At 41.6% G+C, this 23122-nt stretch overlaps 1 protein-coding gene across 3 annotated transcripts in view; it reads right to left on the bottom strand.

Annotated features, from left to right (window-relative positions):
• LOC147894792 (DUF1995 domain protein, putative (DUF1995)) overlaps positions 1-12385 on the bottom strand; it is an 83392-nt gene extending 71007 nt beyond the window's left edge. The window contains exon 1 of one of the 3 annotated variants that reach the window (XM_087384840.1): positions 12002-12385. In XM_087384840.1, the coding sequence (XP_087240966.1) occupies positions 12002-12324 (323 nt within the window). In that variant the 5' untranslated portion in view covers positions 12325-12385. The remainder of the gene's footprint in view (positions 1-12001) is intronic. The other 2 variants (XM_087384841.1, XM_087384842.1) reach the window with 2 other exon arrangements.
• Between the last annotated feature and the right edge of the window lie 10737 nt (positions 12386-23122).

Here is a 23122-nt window from a genome sequence, read left to right as displayed (position 1 = left end):
AGCTGGCTGCTCCTGGCAAACATAAAAGGCCAGTTGCGCAAAGCAAAAGGATGTGAAGGTTCTAAGGTAATAGGAAAACTCCCGGAAAGCAATCAACCGATAGGAAAGCTTGGGAAATCCTGGGAAAGCAGCAAACATGAAATCGAATCTCCCTTGGCAAGATCTCTAGGCACCCTGGCGAATGAAAACCAGCAAAAGCAACCCTGGAAACCTGCTGGAAGAGAATTGCCAAGTTTGAAAGCAAATCCAGTTTCCTGAAAGCTCCAAACTGCCAGGAAAAGTGTGATTTTGATGGGCACCTAGCCTGGAAAGCTCCTGGAAGAAGTGCAAATCAGATTTGGGACTCTGGAAAGGCATGAATAGTAGACATGCAACAAAAACGAACTGATTTGGAGGCTCCTAGCACAAAAACGAGTTCTTTTTTGAGCTTCTGGAATCCCTGGCAGCCCACCAACAGCCCACAGACTGCCCTGGTAGTTAAAAATCAGCAAGGTGATGTGACAGAATAGCCTAGAGCACTTTCTGAACTTGTGACTTGCCTCTCCCTATTCTTCTGTGGTCCAAAAAACAACCTTGAAAGCAAATTTCCAAGCCAACTAGCCAAACGTGGCTCCTGGAGCTATTTTTAGCGAAAGGGATTTTTGCCCCTCTAACCTTCAGTCCCTTGCCTTGGCCCATGGAATTAGTTGCACTGAAGTGTCCTTTGAACTGTTTCAATCAGTTGGAGGCTAGGGCAGTCACCATAAATTTTGAAAGCTTAGAAATTCTAGTTCTGTGACACCTACTTTCTCCTTTTTCAGGCACTCCTTGCAGCAATCTCTCTTCGATTGTCTGCAAACTCATTACATAGACTCTAATGTATACTTGTCATACAGTGAGATCTTCTGCTGATGTACTTTGGCACATCCATAGCTACTCTATAATATAAAGTCTCAAAAATTTTCACCCAAGAAAAAGATTTTGTGTGTGTATGTGTGTGTGTATTACAAACAGGAAATTAGCAAAATCACAACCAACCACATGTGCCACATGCACCCCTGCACTTGGGTGCAATGTGACACAATAGCTACATCGACAAGTGTGTAATAGTTCCCTAATAGGAGATTTTGTCGTATGATGTGACCCCTTTGTGAGCCCTTGTCCAGAGACCATCAGGCACAAGCTACGTAAGTCAATCTCTCAACCTTAGGTCAAGTTAGACAAATCAGTCCTTGTTCATAGTTGGGTAGTGTTTCCATCTTAGGATTAGAGATAGGCCTAGGTCTAGCCTAGGATAGGAGCCCTTTTGGCCCCCCTCAGGGCTGGAACAAGGCTCCCCTGCACCCCTCCCTAGGCCACCTTTTATCGGGCCTAGGGCTGCCTTTATGGGGCCAAGGGACCAGCCAACCAGCCCCAAAACAGATAAAAAGCCGGCTATTTTGGGCAGGTTGGCTCAGCCCTTCAGCCCTATAAATAGGGGGCCTCCAAGCCCTCATTTCCCATCCAGCTCCCAAGCCTTCAGCACTCCAAACAGCTCTCCTCCAGCCTCTTGTGTGCAGCCCTGAACACCTCCGACGTTGGCCCTGATCGGCCTCAGCCTTTGGCCTTCAGTTCAGCCTGTTCGGAAGATGTATACGCAGCAGCTCACTTCTTAGCTCTATATTTCCGTCATATCTCAGCTCACTTTAGAATCTATTGACTTCTTTTCCTGGCCCTTCCATGGTGCGTGGTTGTGTCCTTTCCGGATCTCAACACAACCATACACTCGCGGTAGTCAAGCTAGATACAGACCAAAGCTGTGATACCAATGTAATATGCAACAGTAATCTGATCGTGTAATCACAGCAAGACCTTTAAACCTTTAGCGAGGAATTAGCATTATGCACCATAGAGAGAGAAAGGAGATAAGGGTAGAGAGAATGGAGTCGACAAATTGGGTCCATGTACCCACTCAGGGCCCCCTCCCCCACTTAGGGGAGAATTTGCTTGATACTTGGAGAACTGAGAAATACAAATAATACTCTTCGATAGAGCACGGAAACGTGGTTCTGAAGAGTACACTATGCACACATATTGCAGACCCAAAGACTTGAGAGGCAACGCCAACCAATATCGAGACCTTGATGCTGTCCACATTGATAATGTAGGGCACTTCTGTAAGGCATGGAAGAGGCTTGTGCTGTCCACCGGGATGCAGGGTTACTGTGTGAGTGAGAGAGTGGAGAAGAAGACTACCAAAAAGATACGCTTCCCCCAAGTGCTCAAGAAGTGATGGTGAATCTTCTAGAGCAGAATCGGGTCCTCCTACAGCAACTCGAAGAACATTCATCCAAGCTAGAATAAAGCAGAAGACAGCTAGACCAGATGAAACTTCGTCTAGAGGAAAAACAAGCAAAAAAGCCGCTGGAAGAAAGAGGAACCACATATTGTGAAAAATTGCTCTTAGTGATGCGTGAGGAATGCAGGAATGAGAAGGCACTGTGACGCGTAGAGCTCGCCCAAGCAGAGAGGCAACAAAAGCTAGACCGAGAGGTGATGCTTCTCTAACACAAATAGATGTTAGCCACTATGCAGGCAAGTTTGAGCACGGTAGCAGTCACCGCCACAACTTCGTCATCGACAAAGGTAACACCACTCAGCCGGTCCACTCCAAATTTTGTTAAGTATGATGGTAAGTGTGACCATCAAGCTATTCTTCAATCCATTCATCAGTTTGTAGCTCATTTTCCATTAGCACGGATTCAAAATGAGCAAGACAAAGTCCACCTAGCAGCCCCTCATCTTACCGGTGAAGCGGTTATGGTGGCAACATTGGGCTAGTAAGTATACGAACCCAACAACTTTTAAAAGCAATTTCGTTTAGGCAACATTTGTTACCGACCTCAAAGCCCATTTTCTACGCCCACAATATATGCTTAACCTGGAGGATGAGTTTTCTCGTCTCTCCCAAAATGGTTTGCTTGTGTTGACATACCGTAACAAGGTCATCACTCTGGTGCAGCAGTTGGCGTGTCTGAGAGTGATAAGATGAAGCAATTCATTGAAGGATTGGACACTAACATCCGTTTTACCATTCGGAACTTCGACCCACTCGATTATGAGCGAGCACTGTCTCTCGCCTAAAATTAAGAGATGATGTTGAACGGGGGAAAGCCCACGCAGGTCCAGAAGGATTCCAAAGCCCAACAGCGGGTAAGGATTAGAAGAAAAACAACCAGTACCAAAAGAAAGACGGCCAGACTTCTGGTCAAAAGAAGGAGTCCAAGCCAAAGATGACTCTAGATGAGAAGGCTAAAGCGGGCATTACAAAAGGCAATCTACAGCCCGACGAGCAGAAGCGGTACCACCAAGAACATCGCTACTTTCATTGCCACCACATCGTTGGGCACGGCAAGAAGGACTGTCCTAAGTGGCTTGCCGAAAAGGCTGTGAAAGCACCTACTTATGCCGTCGCCAATGTACTGGCTTTTGCAGCCCAACCACCAACCTCAGCTACAAATGTTGTCTTCCTTGCTTTGAAAGCCGTGCCCATGGTGGTCTTTCAAGGTAAGGAGGAGGGCGACCTCTCAGACCAAAAGAAGGCGCTCATTCGAGCGTATGGCATTACTAATGGGCATCAGTTCATTGTCATATTCGATATGGGGAGTTCATAAGATGCCATCTCGCTTCAGCTTGCCAAGACAGCGGGGTACACTTTGGAGCTTGCAGTGGACGGGCGACTTGCGCACATACATCACGCATGAGGCCATCCATTTTACGTTTTCAATTTACACGGCCATTTTTATGCGGGATTTCATTCTGACACCTTTGATGGGGTGCGACATGATCCTTGGGATTCAGTGATTCCATGAGCATGTACCGACATCTGATTGGTGACAGGACACCTTCACTATTGTGAAAGGTTTACCTGAGCCCGCCGTGATACGCAGTGATCGGGGCATACCAGGGATTCCGTTAATATCTCATATTCAAGCAGGTTGTGCCCGCAAGGGTGCCATGTGTGCACTTATTTATGTTCAATGCCAGATCACTACAGTTTAAGCTGCTCCTCCGATGGGGCAAGTCATAATGGATATACTCCGAGAGTTCCAAGACATCATGCTTCGAGATGATCTGCCACCCCAGCTACCTCCCAACAGACCGGAAGACCATCGTATCGATCTAATTCCGAACTCCACACCTCCAAGTAAATTTCCTTATCAACTTTCAAAGTCTATGGAGCTCAGTTATTGCGCGTAGGGTATATTAGACCGTCATCTTCACCATTCGCTGCACCTATTCTATTTATGGCAAAGAAAGAATAGTCTGCACGATTATGTGTAGGCTACAGAGCACTCATCAAGCTTACGGTAAGTAACAAGTTCCCTATGCCCGCATTGAGCATATCTTGGAAAGACTCAATGGTCCAAATTTTTTCTCAAAAATCGATCTCAAGAGTGGCTACCACCAAGTCCGGATTTTTGAAGCTGGCATCCCAAAGATGGCTTTTCAAATGGAGCGAGTGAGTTCGTCGAAATGTCATTTGGTATAAAGAATGCACCACCGACGTTCAACGAGATGATGTCGTGGGTATTTGCACATTATATTAAGAAGTGCATGTTCATCTTTCTCGATTATATCCTTATCTTTTCCGCTACAGCCGAGCAGCATGCCAAGGATGTGCAATGTACCCTACAATTATTGCTCGAGAACCAGCTATACCTTAACGCAAAGAAAAGTGAGTTTGGGTTGCTGGAAATTCACTCTGGGATACATCATTAGTGCTCAAGGGATTCGATTAGATCTAGAGAAGATTCTCTTACAGATTTACTCAAAGGGGTAAAGACACGCATACATAAAATTCAAGTTACAGGCAAAGCTTTGCAGGCCTTCCATGACTTGAAACAGTTGGCCACACCAATTATGAAGATCGCCTCTTGGGATGATCCATTTCTGGTAGTCACAAACGCTAGCAATGTCGCCATCGGGACATTTTTACAGCAAGAAGATAGGCACGTGGCATATTACAGCAGAAAGCTCAGCGATGCCGAAAATAACTATTCAGTTTATGATAGAGAGCTACTTGGTGTCATCCAGGCATTAAAACATCGGAAGCCTTTCCTCTACGGACAGACTTTCATGCTCAAGACAGATCACCAAGCCCTTAAGTGGCTTCAGACAATGCCTAGTTCACAATGGAGTGATCAGCGGTGACGATGGAGCCAAATATTAAAGCAGTTTGGGGGAATGATTGAGTACGTCCCCGGCAAAAACAACCTCACTGCCGACGCTCTCAAAATCACACATACAACATCCCGATCCATGCACCACCTAAATCTCCTCTCCTCCCAAGCCCACCACATCCATCTTGTTCACCGCACAAAATGTGCGAGCTGAATTGCATCGGCTACACAACCAGAGAGCATAGGCCGATGAGGGGCTGCACACTGAGCACTTTGTACATGGAGGACATGCACTCTTGGCCCCATGTCTTGGCCACACAAATGTTCAATCATGCAGTATACTCAATCCAGACCATTGAAAAGGCCACTGTGCTTGAAATCTAGGGAAAGGATCTTAATAGTATGAAGGCACAATACGCGGATTCAGTAGAGTTTGGCACACAATTCCAGTTAGCCACGACTCTTGCTCCACGCCATTACTCAGTAGAGGATGGTTGGCTTTTCTATCAGAAAAGATTATGTGTACTCAAAGACAATCGGCAATTACTTCTTCATGATGCCCACGATGCCCTCACCGGTGGTCATCGAAGTATCAATGGTACTTTGGAGAAGTTAGAGTGCTATTTCTATTGGCCAAAGATGCGGAAGGACACTTACAGCTATGTTCAGAATTATTAAATATGCCAAAAGGTCAAGGCTTCCCACAAGAAAGCGGCTGGCTTACTTATGCCATTGCCAATACCTGACGGTCCTTTCCAGGAAATAGGTATGGACTTCATGGGACCACTTCCAGCATCGGCGCGTACACTTTAACACTCAATGTCTTACTATTGTTTGTCGCTTTAGTAAATATTGTATGCTTATTCCCTACAAATAGACAGCCAGCGCTGAAGATGTAACTCGTCTGTTCATAAAGAACTGGTATTCCATTAGAGGGTTACCAAGGACCTCACGTCCGAGAGGGACTCCAAATTCACGTCAAATTTTTAGCGAGCCTTGTTTAATAATTTTGGTACTAAGCTGCAGATGTCCAGCGCTTTCCATCCATAATCAAATGGAGAGATGGAAAAGTATAATGGTATGGCGTTTGATATTTTAAAATCATGTTGTCATGATGCTCAGGAAAAGTGGGAGTAGTTTCTTTTGCTTGTACAGGCCATTTTGAACAACACCTATTCTTCGAGTATTGGTCGCACACCTTATGAAGCAGCGTTTGGACAATGGTTTACATCACTCCTCACCCGGATGGTGTCTCCATCTCTTGAAGCCAACAAAACCACCAAATCGATGGCAAAGATTACAGAGTATGTGAAAACCCACACCGCCAAAGCTCAAGCATAATCCAGACGAGATGTCTAGTATAAAGAGGGTCAATGGGTGTATTTACGAATTATCAAGCAAAGATTGAAGCAAGTGGGCAAGCGATGCCCTAAGCTGTCTTTCAGGAGCTTCGGACCATTCCCTATCATTCAAAAGATCAATGATGTCTCACTAAAGTCATGCCTTCCCGACAGTTGGACTATGCACAATGTGTTCCATGTAGCTAAGTTGAAGCCGTGTTTTGGACCTCCTCTTACAGAGATTTCCAACGAGCACCATCCTGAAGTTCTTGATGAAACCGAAGTTTTGCAACCAGAGCAGATCCTTCATAATAAATTCAAGCATGGGTCAGGACGCAAGATCTGGGAGCTTTACACTAAGTTTCGTGATCGCGATACCCATTAAGCAGTGTGGTTGGACGAAGACTTTTTCCAAAAATTTTGGCGGACTACTTGGAAGCAATGAATCTACTGCCAAGTTAAGGAGAGGGAATGTCACATGCACCCCTACACTTGGGTGCAATGTGACACAATGGCTACATAGACAAGTGCGCAATAGTTCCCTAATAGGAGATTTTGTCATATGTTGTGACCCTTTGTGAGCCCTTGTCCAGAGATAGTCAGGCACAAGCTACGTAAATCTCTTAGCCTTAGGTCAAGTTAGACAGATCAGTCCTTGCTCGCTAGTACCCACTGGAGAACAGTAGGGCAGTGTTTCCGTCTTAGGATTAGAGATAGGTCTAGGTCCAGCCTAGGATAGGATCCCTTTTGGGCCCCCTCAGGGCTGGAACAAGTGAAGGGAATGACAGGGGAAAGGTTGCCATGGGATACCCTGCACCCCTCCCTAGGCCACATTTTATGGGGCCTAGGGCTGCCTTTATCGGGCCAAGGGACCAGCCAACCAGCCCCAAAAACAGCCACCTGAAAAGTCGGCTATTTTGGGCAGGTTGGCTCCGCCCTTCAGCCCTATAAATAGGGGGCCTCCAGGCCCTCATTTCCCATCCAGCTCCCAAGCCTTCAGCACTCCAAACAGCTCCCCTCCAGCCTCGTGTGTGCAGCCCTGTACATCTCCAAAGTTGGCCCTGATCAGCCGCAGCCTGTTCAGAAGGCATATACGCAGAACCACAGTTGAGGATTCGTACTAGCAAACGGAATAAGGTTAGGATACTGTTTCAGCAGCTCTTTCCAGCTTTCTTTACAGTTTTGCAAAGCTCACTTCTCAGCTCTATATTTCAGTCATCTCTCAGCTCACTTTAGAATCTATTACTGCTAGCTTTCACTCTCTCACTCACGCAGTAACCCTGCATCCTGGTGGACAGCACAAGCCTCTTCCTTGCCTTGTAGAAGTGCCCTACATTGTCAGTGTGGACAGCATCAAGGTCTCGGTCTTTGGGTTTGCAATACGTGTGCACAGTGTACTCTTCGGAAGCGCGTTTCCGTGCTCTCTCAAAAAGTGTTATTTGTATTTCTCAGTTCTCCAAGTATAAAGAAAATTCTTCCCTGATTGGGGGAGGGGGCCCTCAGTGGGTACACGGACCCAATCGGTTGTCCACACCATTCTCTCTCTACCCTTATCTCCTTTCTCACTCTATGGTGCATAACGCTAATTCCTTGCTAAAGGTTTAGAGAAGGTCTTGCTGTGATTGCACAATCAGATTACCGTTGCATGTTACAACATGATCTAGAGGTGGAGAAGGGCAGGCGGGCATGACCTAGGAACCCGACAGAGGAAGGTATATGCAAAATCTGCCCTATTACGGGAGGTAGACGAGGAGCAACACGTGCTCCTCAAATGTCGAGCATGCACACATCAGAGAAAATCATGGTGGCAGCAGGGGTAACCTGAAAATTTGATGGAACAGCCAGCCCAAAAGCTTGGAAGCTACCTAAAAGAAGTTTTGGAGCACCACAGCAAAGTTCTTGGGTTAGAATATAAACTAGGTCAGCAAATACTCACAACATAGAGAGCTTAGTAGAGATTTTCTGCATTGGATGTAAGTGACCACTATTTAGACCAGTCCCATGGATTCTAAAGGGTCTCGGGAGGATTTTAATATACACACCACAACACCACCTACGCACACTACATATCATGACATACACGTTGATCATAGCCTTTCACCCAAAGAGCTCCACACGCCTTTCCACTGTGCTCACATATATCAATGACATACTGTTCCGAGAGAATCGAGTCACCCTGATCACCCGCTCTCTCCATGAGGCCACCCAAAGTCAATTTCACACACACCACCCATTCTATTGGCCTGCCATCTCTTGGCTCAATTCCGAGCAATAGCTAGTACGATGATGAGTGTAAGGCTCAACTCTAGTTCGAGACTAGCAAAGAACGAGGAGTTAATAAACATTATGTTTAGTAAAAACTCTAAGGGATTCTGGCAAAGTTCCTCGAGCAAACAGCCCCATCTCCTCTCACGGACACCACATTATGGCATCTTACGCATGCACGTGTTGTATGGCATTCCTCACCATCCATCACCTAACCTCTCACACTTAACCCATCCCACTTCTTGCACACTTTTCACAGACTAGTGGTATCAAACACGCAGCTTTGAAGCTTCATAATGGTCGAGCGACAAATCACGAGGGACTACGTACTAATTCATTGCATATGGAATAAATACTTGTTCCCAATCTTAGAAGATCATGTTCACGAAGCGGTTTGCACCAATCTCCCTCACACCTCGACCCTTAACTCCATCACTCCCATTCACAAGGCAGGGGATCCCATGAGCCTTGAAAACTACAAGACCATTATGATTGGGCATGTCATGTCCAAGATCTACGCATCAGTGCTCAACACAGAGGTAAGCCAGTTTGCAGAATCCAAGGGCTCCTCATGGCCGAGGGATAGGCAGGCTTCTAGGCCAATCGCATGACTTTAGATCACATACTCACATTCAAAGGTGTCATTGAGGAGGCCACAGCACAGAGACAGAGGGTTTATTGCTGCTTTGTGGATTTCCGCAAAGCTTTTGACACAGTGCCTAGAGCTCGCCTCATCAAACATTTGCAAGATCTCCACTGCAGTCAGGAGATCATTTGGCCAGTCATGGCACTCTATGAGAGGGTCTCAGGCAAAATTCGCACAAATACAAGGCCGACAAAGGATATCATGAGCATCATCGAGTTCAGAGTCAGAGATCATGGCTCTTATACCTCAGGCCGATGAAGGTTACCATGTTGGCCAAGGTGATCATGCAAATGGTTTGGAAGTCTAGAGCTCCATATGGACAGGTTACCCCCTTTTCAGTATAGCATTGAGCCCCCTTCCATTCCGCTCACCTACCACAAGGTCAAATAGATTATCCGGAAAGATCTCTTACTAGCTACAACAGTTCAAAGCCTGGTTGGCACCCAACGAGCTTCCTATGAAGCTCAGCTTCTACAAGGACCACTGCTTATGGATTTCAGAGGAGGGCTTCATCAACCCAGCAGGCTATACATGAATCTACCTTCCCCATTTCCCTGAGGATATCGGTTCCGTGCCTCATCATAGCAACTATGAATTGAGAGTGGGTGCACTGAGGGCGCATGCCTAGAGAGGGTCGCATCTGTACTCTATGTGATTGGTGGGAGCTAGTATCAGAGGAGCATTGCACTTTCAGAAGCTAGTATTTTACAACGAGATATGAGGTCGTTACAATTGTCTCTTCAGAGATGGATTCGGACCCCTCACCAATTTCATGTCTTAGCCAAATCAAAGATGCTTCGCGACTTTAATTCATGAAGCCATCCAACACAGAGACCACCTACTCAGACACACAAGTAAGATCACCAATAGCACAAACCAGTAGGCCCTAGGGAGACGGCGGAGCCGAGGCCCAAAGCAAGAGACATGACAAACTCGCTAGCGGGAAATGCCAATTGCTTGCTTGGCCTTAGCACAATCTCAAACACAAAACAATTGAGAGCGTGCCCAAATTAATCTTGATGCCAAGATCCTCAATGTCTCTACTGAACTTAGCACTCTCATCCCCGTATCTTTTAAAAATAGATTAAACTACCGCCTAGGTTTTTTATACGTTGATCCATGCGGTTGTGTCCTCTTTGGAGAACTTGATCGTTCGTTCGTGGAAGTGGCAACTAGCTTCGACTCCCCTACGCCAAAAGCTTGGAGAATCTCCTTGGTAAATCTCTATTGACAATGAGAATACCATTTAAATATTGTCACGCCTCAATGCCAAGGACATAATGCAAAAGTGTGAGGCCTATTATGTCGAACTGAGAGATTGAGTCTACAAGATGTCTCCCTCCTGATCCACTAAGAAGATGGGATGATCAACGTGCAAGATCAAAAGTAATGCGCTTCCTACTCTCATTGTAGAGGTCGACCTTAGCATTTGGAGGGCTTTATGTCACAATCATCTTGTAGTCCTCATTTCGTAATCACATGGCCTGTTGTGAAAAAATATACCTTTGTAAGACTAGAATATGTCCCATCATACAAATTTAGATCTTTTGTTGTTCTAAAGATATCTTGTGGTCCTTATTTCGTAATCACATGGCCTATTGTGAAAAAAGACATGTTGCTTCCATCAAGGTCTTTAGCTCTTAAACCTTCTTAATTGGATCATCGAGGTGTAGTTCATCATGTTGGCTTTCACTCCATGTGTTTGTGCTTGAACCTGTCTTGACATCAACGAGCTTCCAAACTTGACTTTGGGACTTCAATAGATGCACTGACTTCGAGTCAATCTCTTGTTGTGGACTCAACATCTTCCTTCCTCGAGAGGCATGCTTGGCATGGTCCATCTCCAAGTCGTTCTTCTTCGTCTCAAAGTTGTCAATTGGGAAACTCTAACTTTGGTTGCCCCTTGGACTCTTGGAAGGACACGTCTGAGCTGACTATGATTTCTTGTTCACTACACCATACAAGCTTTCCACCTGATTGTGCCTCGTGTGAAGTTTGGTCCTTTATGGCTTCCGTGGTACAATGGTTAAGCAGACCACATGAAATTAGAAATACCCTTTTCTTAGCGCACGCTCGAGGCAATCTCAACGATAAAATAGTTTCGTAGAGAGAAAATTTACCTACGGCAGCGGACTTAGTATTTGGAATGTTTGGGAACTGAGTACATGTCATAGAACAAAAGTATCACCCCTAGTACTAGTTCTAGCTGAAGTAGATGCCGAACAGTCTCACGAAGGTCTTTCCAATCTCACAATTGATGGAGGTCCACAAGCAAACAAAAGTATAAAGGGACAGTTCTGCTGGCACCCCGTGCCCGCTTATAATAAACGTTCAGAGCCATTAAGATAAATTGCAATAGATCCTCCTAGTTGCTATAAGTGAGGGATTTCGCGGAAAGATGAGGAAAGGGGGGATTTGTCAATGGCGGCTTGCCACACTGTAGAAATGGCTAGCAGCTGGATGTTTGGCTGCTGAATTCCGGTCTTTGGCCCAGATGATGAAAAAATCGGACCTTAAGTAAAAGCTGAGCTCGATTCCGCATCCCTGTCTGATTACCATTGGTATTTCCCTGGCGAGCTGAATTTTAAAATCTGGATTTTCAATCATACCTGTCATCGCTTTTCTCATCATGGGAATCTTTTAGTTGGGATCCGGCCTCTGCCACAACAAAAACAGTCCCGTTGGTCTCTGCCCTATGAGCGGCAGCCTGGGCTTGTGCGTCCTCTTCACCCTGCTCGAAACGCTGAAACTTAGCATATCTACGAAAGGACGTATCGCCTGGAGGGGGAATACGCCAGCTCCATTCGCCTGGAGTGAAAACAGACAACTTGGAAGCGGGAAAAGAGAAGCAGAAAGATTGGCAAAAAGGAGGGAAAGGAGGCGAGTTGAGAGTCTTGTCCATGAGGACTGCAGAAAGATGAAGGCAAGCCATTTGTTTCCAGACGCATGCAACTTGAGAGAGTACTTCACCACCTGAGATGGGCTCATATTCGGCCACGTGGAGGATTTGTGAATCATATTGGATCCCATGTGCCAAAATTTGTCATGCAAGGGTCCTAGGGATGAACCTGCTTAGGTTTTCCTAATCAAATATTAGGGTTCTCGATTTGTCTCCTAGTGGAGATCTTTAACGTTTTCTCCTGAATTTTGGCTGCTAGCCCTTCGTTCCTCCTCTTCACTCATCGCGATGGGATATGTGGTTCCTTGTGAGTTTGCTATGTTGCATGCAGCATGCGGTTGCTGGAGTCGATTTGTAGCTTCATTTTGGGGCAGGTGGTATGTTCGTTTTGGGGCAAGCGGCGATTTCTGCTGTGATTTTCAGGGTTCTCTTCGAGATTTTTCCAGTAAAACATGTAAAAGGGGAGTAAATGCGTCTGTTTTGAGAGCTATGAATTGTTTTAAAAGATTCTTTCATTTTAGCATCACACGACACAAGGGATAAGGATTTGATCTGATTTCGGCACAGAGGATTTAGCATCATTGAAAGTGTGGACTTGTTCTGAGTTGGATGCCATTGTTGTTGTTCTTGCAGGACGAGGGATTCGAATGGTGTGACACGCGATCATGATATAGAATTTAGGAATATCTGTAGGACTTTAGATAGAATTTTGCATGGAAGAGCAGCGCCATTCTTGGTTCGCTCTCTTCAAATGACATAAAACCAACATAATTAAAGAGGATAGTCGTATCAGGCAGATCTATATGTGCTCTGATAGGACAAAGAGGAAGCATGGTTCTTGCTATTGTATTATTTTTCGTGTTTCCATTAATGTATGGGGCTTATAAAAAGCGATGCGATTTCGTGCCTTCTGTTTGCATACGACCTGTGTCGTTGCGATCAAGATGCTGAGAGAGCCGATTCTGAAGGTCGTTTGGTATCCGTATAAACGTTTTGATTTCTGGTTTTTATTTGTCCCGTTTCGATTCTTACGCTCTTTTAATGTTGGTTGATACATATGCTTTTAAAACCCAATTGTTTCATGAAAACTCTAATTTCAGCCATACAAAGAATGAAAATCCCCTTCTTCCTCGACATAATATAACAATTCAAGTTGTTATTCAACATCCCTTAATGAACATGTTCCCATGCAAACTTGATGTAATAAAAGGAAAAGATGGACAAAGGATCTCGAGACATTCTCGACTAACCTTTAGCTACAAGGAAAACAAAGTACAATGAAGGAAGCCGTGAATACTATGCAAGAAAGATTTCCATCCCTCAAAATACCCCTATCTTCTATTAATCGTAAAATACAAGAACAAGAATTTTGATAATAAAGAACTTGAACATAATCTATTATTGCAAGAGCAAGATATTGAAACAAACATAGCAGCACACGTAGGTACCTATACGTCCAAGAAATGAAAGGTCTAAAATTCATATCTATACGTCCAAGAAATGAAAGGTCTAAAATGCATATCGATGAGAATGTAAGTTATGAGTACTATACATCAACTTTTGGAAAGTACTCTACCTATGTGAAAACATATATAAAAGAAACAGAAGACACTACATCATAGGCTTGCATATCATGCAAAAGAATTTAAAAGGCAAAGCATGAATCTCACAAAACCCATTTTTGAATGGGTGAGAAATAAAAGAGGGAAATGTGGCTGATATATTTGAACCCAACCAACATAGAATATGTCATGAATGCAAAAACTCAATGAAACGTAACGTCTTGCCTAGGTACTTCACGCCATTGCTTACTTTAAATGAAACTATTGATATCGTAAGTACCTTAAATGACATAGAGGAGTGCTTAGTGGCTCCAAGACTAGCGTTCACACAGATCAGGGAGTTGAGTTTTAATGGGCAACTAGGTATCATCGGAAGTATTGTTAATGTTATAGCAAAATACAATGACTATTGCCATGCTTCCTAGATGACAAGCATTCACTAGTGCTTGGAATCAAAAAGAAACTCAAATACAAATCAACGTATGCCATCGGTAAAGTTTGCCCATATACTCTTATGAAAGCCTTAAACATTCTTATCAAGACCCCATTATATATCACCAACAGCATCACTATAAACAATGAGTGGTACATAAACATGTTGACAAGAAATCCTTCAATGGATGAAAATTTCATTAAAGAGCAAGCTAGCGAGACCAGCTCAAAAGATGATGCAAATATTGATACCGACACATTGGTGCACAATTTGATAAGTGCAAAACAAGTAATTGACTTCCAAACACAAGCAAGGTACGTTGCCCCTAGTGAAAACCAAAAGCAAAGATAGAACAAATTCTAAAGTTACGCCTTGGCTACAGAGACTGAGAGAGTCTTTGTGCATCACCAAACTATAAATAAAAGCTACACAAAGAAGCCTTCACTATGATGCACCAACTTGTTCCACCAACCTTCTTTGTCACATTTGCTTGTGTGAAACAATTGTGAAATCCATTGGTTTTTTCTTTAAAGATAACTTGTAATCTAATTAAGAACATTGGAGGACAATTACAATCAAATGAGGATATTAAACAGTTGGTAAGACAAAACCCTGCATTCTGCACAAGGTAGTACGTTCACAAGCTACAAAACATGTTATCCCTTCTCCTAAAGACCCTTCATTGATTACAAACGTCATGGATTACTCCTTTGTCACAAAGTTTCAAAGCCGAGTTAGTCAACATGAATATGGTATATTATGGGTCTAGAATGCACCACTATATAATTCAAGCAACAATGATGAAGTAATTGCATTCGTAGATGAACACATAACATGTGACAATAATTTCTTAAATGAAAATATGAAATAAATACAAACACATAAGTATCAAAAAACATGCATTAAAAAACATCATAAAGTGTGTTGATTCCAATATCCTAAACTCCCCCTCAATAAACCTTTACAAGGTAAAGAAAGAAAACATTACCAACAAGTGCAACAAGAACTTCACAACTTGGACAGTGAAACAAATATTTCCTTTGCACAATGGCTAAGCTATTTGCAAATATACTTGCAAACATTTATACTCTCAATAAAGTCAAGCATAACCAAACCAACATTATTCCTAAAACATGACCCAAAGGACATCTATGGCAATCAAACATGGACATACAATATATTATGGATCCTTATGTAGCGACCTCGTATTATACACATCATACATAACAAGGATGGACAACACAATGACACAAAAATTGCAACAAACAATGAAAGCATGCATGCAAGAAAACAAGTCCACACAAGAAAGATTGCATTAAATGGGTAATGCATTATTACTTACAATTGCTCCTAAGAAGTGATGAGTACTTCCAAAAAATAAGAACACTTAATACAGGACAATGCCAATTGTTTGATGACATCATGTTGCGAAAGAGATTGCAACCGGATGACATGATTCATTTGTTCCTCACTACCAGTGCTAGAATAGGTAAAACTTACTTGTTCCTTCTAATCATGCAAGAGTTGCTATTGCCCTACAACCAAGTGATTCAAAACATAGATTACAACTTGTCCAAGGTTCTCATGCTTGCATACATTGGAAATGCCTTAGTCAACATTAACGGTAACACAATCACTTAACAAAAACCTAACATCGTTATCAAAAGATGAAATAGACACGCTTTCCATGCTATACTCTCAAGTACAACTAGTAGTTTTTATGAAATATCGTAGGTATTGAAAGAGAGCATTGAACTTTGCAAACCTTAGGATGCATTCACTACAAAGAAACCACAAAGACTTCTTTGGGAATGTTGACATCATTAAGTGCAATGAATTTGATCAAGCAAAACTAGTGAAGGATACTTGGGGTTTTTTTTTTAATGATGATGAGTTGGAGTGTTTTGCTACTAGCACATATTGGCACACAAAACCCAAGTGCTACGAACTTCAATCTACAATGAGACAATGCGACCAAATGTTAATTAATAACTAAAATCATTTAGAAAATGCACACACACACTCAATTACATCCACGATATAAGCAACATGTGCTTTCGTTAGTTACCACAAGAATACACATTCCCTCACCTTTACTACATGAATAATCAAATGAGTAAACACAACGAGCATGTTCTCCAATTATCTACAAGTAACAACATGTACTAAAAGCTTCTCAGAGACAATTTACAACAAGGGAAAGCTATTGGATCACCCAAAAAATACAAATGGATGACATACAACAATTGAAATAAAAGAAGGTATGCTGGTAGAACTTTGCTCCTGCAACATTAATCACAGCAAGATAGGCTAGTTAATGGAGCTGATGGAATTTTCATGACAATGTCCACTCACATGGGAATAGACATAGTGTGGATACTATTCCCACTAATGGAAATTGGAATGAAAACTAGAAGAGAAAGGTGCAATGCATACAATCCCAGAATACAGAAAGAATGGACACCAATTTTAAGGATAACAAAAGAAGTTCAAATAGGACCATTGAAAACTAGCATTCTAACTAGAAAACAATTTCATATTCAACCTGCAATAGCAAGAACTATCTATAGAGCACAAGGTCTCACATTAGAGAAGGTTGAATTCTCCCCCAACAAGGACGTTGCCATAGAAATAACAAGGCTTACCAATGAAGTTCCATGGAAAACAATACCCAAAATAGGATTTTTCACCATTGCTCATTCAATCACTCAACACAAGGTCATTACAAAGGTACGTAATAGACATTCGGCAAACTAAACATCTCATGGATTCTAATATTATTTGACTACAAGAGACTAGAACAAAAATCCCACACCAGTACATCTCACAAGAGTTTAATGTTATAGATAATTACTATCACTCAAGAACATGCACACTTATTGCAATAAACAACATTAGCAAATACGTACAACAAGGAATTGAAATCACAAGAATCAACTTAACTATAAATGATATTAACTTCACAATATTCAATGTATATAGACCTCCATCTATAAGATACAATATGTTCATCTCATAGCTTCAACATATACTCAAAGATAAAATCTCATCAAACTCTCAAACAATTTTACTCAGTGACTTCAACATAGACATGTGCAAAACAACACTAGAATCTACAAATCTTCCAAACATGATGCAACTATTTCACCTCACATACGAACGCAAAATACACAAAGAATGGACAATAATTTTTAGGATAACAAAAGAAGTTCAAATAGGACCATCGAAAACTAGCATTCTAACTAGATAACCATATCCTATTCAACCCACAATAGCAAGAACTATCCATAGAGCACAAGGTCTCACATTACAAAAGGTTGCATTCTCTCTAAAAGGAATATGTTCTCATGGCTTCACATACAGAGCCTTATCGCATATAAAAAATGTTGAAATTTTGTTTTTGCTAGAACCCCTAGAAAGCGAAAACTTCCATGTCGACAAGGATGTTGCCATTGAAATGACAAGGCTTACCAATGAAGCTCCATTGAAAACAATATCACTATTAACAATACCAAAACCAAGAACTTTCACAATGCTCATTCAATCACTCAACACAAGGTCATTACAAAAATGTATGATAGACATGCAACAAACTAAATATCTCATGGATTCAAATATTATTTGCCTACAAGAAACTAGAACAAAAAACCCACACCAAGACATCTCACAAGAGTTTAATGTTATAGATAATTACTCACACTCTAGAACATGCACACTTATTGCAAAAACCATTTCAATAATCAACATTAGCAAATACGTACAACGAATTGAAATCACAAGCATCAACTTATCTATAAAGGATATTAACTTCACAATATTCAACGTATATAGACCTCCATCTATAAGATACAATATGTTCATATTATATCTTCAACATATACTTAGAGATAAAATTTCCTCAAATCCTCGAACAATTATACTCAGTGACTTCAACATAGACGTGTAAAACAACCCCAGAACCTACAAACATTCCAGAGACGATGCAACTATTTCACCTCAATAGCATATATTTATGCTTAGAAACTACCTTAAATTTAATCACAATCCAAGAACAAGAGTATAGACCAAAGATTCAACGATGCAGGGCCTTAGTGGCTTTCCCACCTTGTTCTTTCTGCTTATCCACCTGGTGCCCATGCGCCCCCCTTTTTTTAGGATCCAATCATGTTGACGCACACACCACCCATGTTGAATTCACTAGTGTGGGTTGGCATCAATGTGTGAATTCCTTGATGGGCATCCAATCTTGTCTGCCCATTGCCATGCAAAGCTTGGACATAAGGCCAGTGTGTGAAAACTCCCTAATAATGTTTTTATAGATGACACTCTATGTCTGATAGCTTGATTGTGGCAAGGCATGGACACATGTATTCCCAAGTTGTAGGAAGCCCAAAACCACCATTGGTGGGTAAGCTCAACGTAGGCTTTGCACACAGATCTACCCACAACTTGGGCCTAGGCATCCACATTAAATTGACCCTATGCAACAAGTCCACCCTCGATACCTCATGGTTATCAGCCATAGTTGGACAATCAAGAGCCCCTATACAAGCAAGGCAAAACAAGGGCAAGAGGTGGTAGCCGACTCACCTTTTGGAGTATCTTGTCCATCGATTGTGTGTAGGGTTTATGTGCTCAAGCTTGTTGCACCTTTGTTTTGTCCTATTGCAACCAAGCCTATTAACTTATCATTGCACATGCATTCCTAGCTTGTCAATAGACTTTTGCATTAATCTCCACATTTGAATGTATCTTTGGAACTTATTAGCCAAGGCTTTGGACTTGAGTTCAAAAATTTCAAAAGATACATCCTCGGCTTCTTGCCCTTCAATCTGTCAAACTCCTTGTTCGTGCTCCTACATCATGTCCTCAACCTCTATGAGCATATTCATCTACTCTTTGAAGGTATATGCTTGGTCTTGTTTGTATAATTCATCCTTATCGTATCTTCTTCCACTTCCTTAGGAGGTGCACTTGTATCTAGTTGTTGCAATGGGAAGGGATTCTAGAGTGACATAACAAGTTTTTTAGGAAGCGGAGTTTCCTTATCAATATCCGTGTTTCTATGATGGGGGCTTTGGAGACAGAGACACTAGAGGTAAGGGGATGTCCTCTAAAATGCAACTGGAGGTGTCAGGAAGGACTAGTTGATGTCCTTCTCTAGCTCAACTTCCTTTCCTTAGGAATCAATGGAGGGACTAGAGCTTCATAGTCATCTATAATCATATAAGTTAATGAACTCTATCACCTTTATTTGATCCTATGGCTTTTTCTTGTGCAACTCGCTCACCCTGGGGAAATTCCTTACTCTACTCACCTCCATCATGTTCATTGTTAGGGAAGTTTGGCTATAATCGATACCAATTGATTGGGAGGAACCTTTTTGGCTATTAAGTATGAAAGTTGTCCTCTCTAATATTTGACAATAATAGATGGGGTCATTGGTCGACAAATATTTATGGATTGCCACCAAGACCAAACACATCCCAATTTTTTTGGCCTTGTCATTCTAAATAATTGAATTCAACTCCATGCACCATTTTACAATCAAGTGTGAACTTTGATTGTCTAGCCTAGCATCTCACATAAGTTGTACTCTATCATCCCAATACTTGATGGCTAATGAAAGCAATCATATCTCTCTAAAAGGTGTTAATTATTATGAGCTTGTTCAACTTCCAAACTTTTCCAGATATGCCATGCCTCCTAATTTATCAATGTTTGAAATCAATTGCATGCATTCCATTAAACATTGATGTGGGGTCCTATGAATTGCCTCATTGAAAGTGTTGATCATGACCCCTTGGATCTATATTCTCAAGTGCACGTGTAATGAAGATGCCACTCACTAGGTCAAAGGGCCCCCTCTAGTGAATTTCCTTAGAGTTGACAAGGAGCAACCAAACTAATTCGATGATATATCTCACATGGTAGGAGGATAATTCAATTGCATCAGTATCTTGATGTACAATGCCCGCAACCATCCTTCAACCTCCTCAAGCAAGTGAGGGAAAGGAGTGAGGAAAATCTGGGAGATAATTTTGGCCATTATAGGTACTTAACAATGATGAGGTTTTACAAAGATAGGGAGGTTGATGAGATTTTAATAGAGTTTCAGTAAGCAATGAAAATAGTAAGGTGATATGCTCTCTTTTGTTAAAATAGCTCCAATTTAAAGCATTAATCACCATGATTAGTGATAGATTTGCCATTGCGTTTACCCATTTTGCACCATAACTTCCTCATAGAATTGGGGAATGTTACAATGCTTCATAGTCTCTAGACGAATCCATCGTAGGATGGATTAATCACCATGGCTAGTGATCAAATTTAAGCAATGAAAACAATATGGTAATAGGCTCTCTCTTGTGTCCTGCTTAAAATAGCTCCAATTTAAATTGTTAATCACCACAATTCACCATTGCCTTTGACTTCTCAGATCTCCATCCACATCTTCTTAAACGTCATCCACATGTCATCTTCATATAGTAGGCCATGTTGTAAATAAACCTCTGAATAGATGACACATGGAAGCTTCCTATCACGCATCATCAAATAAAGTCACATGGCAATAGGACACATCAATAGAACATGTGGCAATGCCATGTAATCAATAGAACAATCAAACTACCACATCATCTTCCATGTCATTGAGTGGCATGTGGTAGTGTCACATAATTAGTTACCATCTCACAAACCACCTTAGTAGTGCCACATTAGTAGCCACCTCATCTGCCAGCTTAGCATCCACATGGCACACTACCACATTGTACTACACACACACACACACACACACACACACACACACACACACACACACACATGCACACACTTATTCTTGAGCGTATGCATGCACAATGCCACACGATCTATGCATGTGACATCAACACTTTGAGCACTCATTTGGACAAAGTTTTGCAAAATCTTCAAATTTCCATAACTTCTCATCCATGAGGAGTTTTCAGGTGTTATAAAAAGCACAAATGCTCAATACCTAGTGCTCTACACAGATGTCATTTCAAATCTAAATTTTGACATGCATATAGTAAAAATTTATTCACCCTCATCAACAAAACCACTTCTAACTCATTGCAACCTCTCTAAACTAGCATATAAAAGAACAACAAGAAGAAAATCTTTTACTACATTTCTAAAAAGTCTAGCACATCTATAGAGGAGATCAAACTCCACAAAGCCAATGAAGCCCCTGCTTGAACAACCTGATTAGTTCCTAATGGAGTTATTTCACTTGGATGTATCATCAAGTTTTCACATTCACACATCTAATATACATTTCAATACCTTGGTAGTGGGCAAGACCAGTGTCCCATCACTCGCTTGGTAGTTTGATCCTTGATTTCATGATAGTTTCACTCGTTTTCACTCACATGCCACCTTGTAAAGTCATTTGACTACTGTTTTAGTATTGGTTCCTACACTTACATTAGCCCTATAAAGCCTTTTGGCTATTCTAGCACGATGTGGAAGAAAAGAAATGTTTCGATGAAACATGGAACTATCTACGTCCACATATAAAATTCCTGTGCCCAAAAAGAACAAGATGCAAATCATACATTTTATGGTTTGACCATGCAGCATGATTCTTGTTGAATAATGTAGATTCCTCAATGAAGTGCGAGTCCTTAAAAATCAAAATGTTCACACTAATCATGTGGTTTGCAAAATGATGCAAGACCAATAGTTAAGGCATCAATATATCGTCTTTGCACAGTTTTGAGAATACATAAAACAAGGACTAAAAAATCTTTGTCAGGACCAAACACATATCTCTTTCTTGGGATGGATGGTAACTTGATGAGCAAAGTATGGCAGAAAGCATAGGAGATGCATTTTATATCGCAATAACGGCACAAAATCTTATTTTTCTTAGTTCCATGATAAAAAGTGACATGGATGTTGTCTTCAACAAGTATAGACACACAGTTAGGAAACTTGAGAATCCTAGCTCTGGCATTGATTGTATGTTGTTCAAGTTGTCATTAGTAGTAACAATTTAAAGAGCCCTAGTATTTCATCATCAAAACACTTAAGCACAAGGTTTGGACACCTCAATTTCAAAAGTCTACTATCTTTGAAAAGATGAAACATGGTATAAGGACTTCCATAGATTTACTTTTAGAGGATGTTTGTGAGTCATGTTGCATGGGTGAAAGCATAGATATCCATTTTTGACATCATGGTCTCAAAGTACAAATGCTATTTGATCAAACATTCTAACATATGGGGTTATGCTTCCACACAATCAACTTGATGAGCATCATACTTCACAACATTCATTAGTGATCCTTCCAGAATGACATGGATCTATTTGTTGGAGCAAAAGTTAGACATTTGCACTAAGTGTATTCAAAGACTTTAAAGCTTTGGTTGAAAAATAAACTGGTAAACACATCAAGGGTCCTCCATTTTGATAATCAAGGTGAGTATAAATCAAATGAGTTCAATGCGCTTTGTGGACACTATGAGACAATTCACATGCAAACACATTTATGAGCAAAATGGAGTATCAGATAAAATGTTCCAAGACAATATTGGGTTGAAGCATGTGGCATAGTAATCTATTTGATGAATAGAATCCCCACAAGATTTCCAAATTTCATCCCATTTCGCAAATAGATGCCGAACATGGCCATGGAAACCCGACATCTTGGACCCACAATGCCCTCACGCAATTAAACGATAATGGACCCTAAAACAATGCCCATAGGTTTTAAAACTTCCCAACCCATTTCATGCTATCACCTTACAAACTCTATGAAGACCTAGAACATGGATTTGCATTTAAATTTTGAGACTAAATACCCTAAACCCTAGA

Source organism: Dipteris shenzhenensis, chromosome 14 (genome assembly GCF_047967505.1).
Source record: "Dipteris shenzhenensis isolate YYH24624 ecotype China chromosome 14, Dip_SZ_1.0, whole genome shotgun sequence".
Taxonomy (NCBI): Eukaryota; Viridiplantae; Streptophyta; class Polypodiopsida; order Gleicheniales; family Dipteridaceae; genus Dipteris; species Dipteris shenzhenensis.
The sequence above is the reverse complement of the archived record's forward strand: the minus strand, read 5'-3'. Positions and strand labels throughout refer to the sequence as shown.